General features: G+C 47.8%; 1 protein-coding gene across 1 annotated transcript; it reads left to right on the plus strand.

The window, feature by feature from the left end:
• The first annotated feature begins 355 nt into the window (after positions 1 to 355).
• LOC134139131 (left-right determination factor 1-like) lies at positions 356 to 4,512 on the plus strand. Its single transcript, XM_062573527.1, has 4 exons — positions 356 to 620; positions 1,544 to 1,787; positions 2,632 to 2,871; positions 3,192 to 4,512. Exons 1-4 carry the CDS (start codon positions 356 to 358, stop codon positions 3,529 to 3,531), a joined length of 1,089 nt encoding a protein of 362 aa, XP_062429511.1. The 3' UTR covers positions 3,532 to 4,512.
• The last annotated feature ends 320 nt before the right edge of the window (positions 4,513 to 4,832 follow it).

Raw genomic sequence — 4,832 nt, forward strand, 5'->3', positions numbered from 1 at the left:
CTCAGGAGGTTTTCTGGGCAAAAGTTTGCAGGAAGTTAAAAAAAGAACAGAAATTTCTTCACAGCGAAGGAATCTGGAAGCTCTCCTAAACCTCCTTGTATTAACTTTGTGGTAGATGAAGGTGTTAAACTGGCATCTGTCTATTGATGGGGGAGTGATCCTTTTAAGTCCTCTGCTTCGTCTCCACTTGTGGAATTTGTTGTGCCAGTGGGACGAGGCTGGCTATAAAACCCCAGCGCAGGGGACCGCCGTCCCGCTCAGGCAGCCTGTGACCGCATCTCTGCCCAGAGCAGCCCCGGGGAGATTCACCCGTTCATCCCTGCTGGGCGGGCAGCCGCGTTGCCGACGGAGGAGGATGGATGCGAGGTTCTCCCGGATGCTCTGTGCACTCTGCCTGGTTGTCACGGTCAGAGCGTCTACCCAGGAAGGGTTCAAGGAGATTTTACTGAAGCAGCTGGGGCTCTCTGAGGTCCCTAAACTTCATAAGAGAGACCTGGTGAATCTGGTTATCCCAGACCACATCAAGAACAAATACATCTCCCTGCTGAAGCGCCACAGGGTGAAGCGCCGAGCTTCGCCGAGCCTGGCCGGCATCCTCAGGGGAATCCCTGGCAATGCAGGTAACATCGCTGCTGTGACTGTCGTGCATCAAAGTGGTTGTGCCGTAGCCAGGGGAAGTCAGCTTCCACCTCTGTGCCCATGCTTTCCTGTCTGCGCTGCAAGGGGGGCAGAGGCAAAGCCACGGGAGTAGAGAGCTTTGGGACTGGTTCTGGACCTGAGCTAGGTAGAAGAGGTGCACGTTATAAGAGCTGAAAGATTAACATGTATTAGTAACTTCTCACACAGGGAGAGGCAGCCCCACAGTCCCGAACAGCAGGCTGCTGCTGGAGCGTGGTAGGACAGTCTTGGTGCCCAGGCAACATTTTGGCAGGTGGGAAAAAGATGTTAAAAAAAAATAAAAAGGCAGTAGGAAGTGCAGATCTTGCAGGTTTTGGTCAAAACTCCAAATGCTGCCTTCTCATTCTTACAGGAGTCACACCTCTTTGAGGCTATTTCACTCTCCCTAGTCCTTTTCTTATTTTTTCATTCTGGGAAAAATATCAACAAGAAGATCAGCCTCATTTTTTCAATAATCGTGTCTGTACAAGAACACTTACAGTTTGCTTCGTTTTCCGAAAGTGTACGTAACATTCTGGACAGCTAGTGAAAGCACTTTCGCATTGCTGTTGATGCAGTTTTCTGTTTTCAGGCACAACAGTGGCACAGAGAGACATGCACCTTTCCGTTCTGAGGTGCGCTATATAGGAGGTTTCTCTCCATTGACTCCAGGTTGCAGAGACTAATACATAGAAGAAGAATTAGGGCATTTGCAAGACACTGATTCAAGCATGCATTAGAAAAGGTGTGTTTAGTGGCTGTCTCCGACACAAGAGATCATCCTGGGAGCATGGAAGGAGTGTGTTGTAATGATAATTGTGGATGAAGTGTCAGGGCTTTGCTCATGGCAATGACAGGCTGTCTTTTTTGTTCCAAATATACACAGACATCCCAGGAGAAGTCCTCTATTCTGATACCACACGCCAGAATCTCATCTTTGACATGGAGGGGAGAATACCTAAAAACAGCGAAGTGACAATGGCTGAACTGAAACTTTTCAAAAAGCCTCTGGACAGAACAAACCTGCTGGCCAAACAGTCTCACAGGCCCGTCTCCAATGCTAGAGTCAGCGTGTACTGGGTGCAACGGCAGCTCGATGGGACCAACAGGACCTCCCTGATAGACTCCCGGTAAGGACGGGAACCCCCGTGAAGGCTGGACTGTAGCTTACAGGGTATCAGCCTTCTGGGCCAGGTTCAGCTGTCATGTATTTGTGCCTCCAGTCAGTCTGATGTGGTTGTGTCTGTAGAACCAGGCACTCTAGCCTCTAGACCCAGGTTGAGTCCTTAAGAGCAGATACTAGGCTAAGACAACAGTATACAACGATTCACTGAAATGATGTATTTCTGTTTCAAATGATGCCATGTAGTGCTAGTGCTTCTTCTCTGAAAACCTTCATTTGATTCACTTACCTCTCACTCTCTGCCTCGAATGGGTTACTGGCTGCTGGTATTCTTTCTGTTAGCCACTTCACTAATCATTTTAAGTAAGTAAATTATACAAAAATGGGTCTGATTCTGTACTCTCAAGCTCTGTGCAAGTTTTGCAATCCTTCAAGGCAGGATTAGGCATCACACAAATTTTCCACAAGTGGATAGAAACTTATGACCCTAATACAGCTAGGACATGAGCAGCTGGGAGAGGACATGTTTACCAGGCTGTAAAGAATGCTGTGGCTGCATACAATCCTGCACTGCTACATTTCTGTACCAGCAGGAGTGAATACCTTGACTTGAGAATATACAAAGATTTTTATTTAGCTCTTCAGTGTTTGCTCGATTCATGTGCTTTGTGTGTTTCCTTTAGAGCTTTAGTTAATTGCTGTGGGTGCTTGCCCCAAGTGTCTGGCAGGAGTTATCTCATAGTCAAGGCATGTGACAAGCTACAGGAAGTGAATTATTCTGTTGCAATAGTACTGTGAGCCCAGGCATTACGCACTGGGCTTTATTCTTCAACTGAGCCCTTGTCGCACAGGCTGGTTCCCATACGAGAGTCGGGCTGGAAGAACTTCGACGTGACGCAGGCTGTGCATTACTGGCTACGAAACAAGAGGCGGGAGCCAATGCTTCTGGAGGTCTGGATCGAAGGAGAAAGAGTGGGCAGCTATGCTTCGGAAATGGCCAAAGCTGTGCGTTTTACCTCTCAGGACCCCACAGATAAAGCCTTAGGCAAACCTGAATTGGTGCTTTATACCCTCGACTTGGAAGACTATGGGTATGTATGAAACCTAAATCTCTACTGTCTCTGATGTACCTTTGCTGCTAAGTTATAGTGTAGTGTGTGCAAACCCAGGACGTGTAGCTCTTGCCCTCAGAAGTAATCTGCTGGAGTAGCTAGAAGTTGCTGCTGAATCGTACCCCTGCTCTTCCCAGATTTGTTGGCCTCCTTCTGTTATTTGAGCATTCAAACTAGACAAGAGCTGGGTCCAAGCTTCATGACTGAGGGCTCAGCTGTACCGTTAGCTACAGGGATTGTTCCCCCCATTTGCCTGGCTTCCAGTAAGAGAGGCAAGTCTTTGTTTGCTTCGCACGCAGGGGCCCTGGGGATTGCAAGGCGGACACTGGGAAGGGGAAGTCCACCTGCTGCCGGCAGAAACACTACATCAACTTCCGGGAGCTCACGTGGACGCAGTACTGGGTCATCGAGCCAGCGGGGTACCAAGCCTACCAGTGCTCGGGGGGCTGCCTGCAGCCCGGCAGCTTGCTGCGTCGCTTCGGCTATGGGGAGAGGGCCTGCGCTGTGGTGGAGAGCTCCCCTCTCCCCATGATGTACCTCGTCAAGCGGGACAACTACACTGAAATCGAAGTGGCTGAATTTCCGAACATGATCGTCGAGAAGTGCAGCTGCGTTACGGACAACATGGCACTGATATAAGTGCTGGTGACCAGCCAGGGCCCAGCAGCTCTTGCAGGAAAAACGAGATCTCCCTGAGTGCCTTCCTTCGCTGTAGCCCTGCCCAGAGCCTGCCACGGTCCCAGACTCTGCGGTGCAGCGGTGCAAGCTGGCGGCCGGAGCTGCTGGATGCCCCGAGGGGAGGTTGTGCCTGGCCAAGCCCTTTCATCCTACGGCAGCGGGCGGTCACAGGGACCTCCGGCTGCACAATTGCGAGGGTCAGCAGTGGCCAAGGCTGTGACTCTCCAACACTCCCTGCTCGCCTCTAGAGGGGACGTGGTTAAAGGCCTTGTCCATACAGATGGGCTCAGAGGAGCATCAGGCTTCACAGAGATATATATACAGGGCAGCAAAATGTACCTCTGGAGCCTAATGCTTTTCTGGGCCAGTCTTATGCTAGCCTAATTCCATTTAATTTGATGGAGTTACTTCTGATTTACGTCACTCCAGAGCATTGCAAACAGCTATGGGCAAAAGAGAAGAATGATAGTGATCATTACTAGGTGAAGAGCTAATTCATGGGTTCAGCTTTTAATTCTGCACTCCTGATGCTTTGTAATTTTGTCCATGTCTGTCCAGATCATGTTTACTGTGAACTGTAGAGCAGAAGCACTTATATATATATATATATACTGTATACACACACACACATATAGTATACAAATATGTAGGTATGTATGTTTTGTATAGATATATACATATATATGTACATAAAATATTGTCTAGAACTCAAAGGAGTATATTTTTGGCACCTGTACAGTGGGCTTGATAGAGTTTTAAGGTAGAATTCAGAGTCCTAAAGACAATGGGAATGCTAGACTTAGGTTTACTCTCGTGAGTAACTATTTGTAGAATCAGGCCTTATTTTTCTGGCTCTGTGTTACAGTTACTTCAATTTAGGGATATTTTTCCAGTCTTAAGTGCTTTCAAACTCAGAGAAACAATAAAATGTAAATATTAAAATAGGCATATGTTTGTTTATAATTATTCTTATGTCTGAAAGTGGAAGAAAGCAAAATTGGTAATATTTCTGAATGTACTCCGATGTCCAGCTCCTATAAACACACTCAGGTAACAAGTCTTCTCGGGTGTGTGTATGATTCTGACTGCTTGTGATAAAAGTTACCCGCTCTGGCAGGCGGGGGCTAGTTTGAGTCAGCAGATGGAGTGCATACCACCAGTGTGTCTCCGTGCACTTGTGCAGAGTTTAAGCTAAGTAATCATTGTTAAGAAAATCTAGAGACTCCTCTGACAGGCAAGAGTTGATGCTGTCAGTGTGAGCT

The sequence above is a fragment of the Rhea pennata genome, chromosome 3 (genome assembly GCF_028389875.1).
Source record: "Rhea pennata isolate bPtePen1 chromosome 3, bPtePen1.pri, whole genome shotgun sequence".
Taxonomy (NCBI): Eukaryota; Metazoa; Chordata; class Aves; order Rheiformes; family Rheidae; genus Rhea; species Rhea pennata.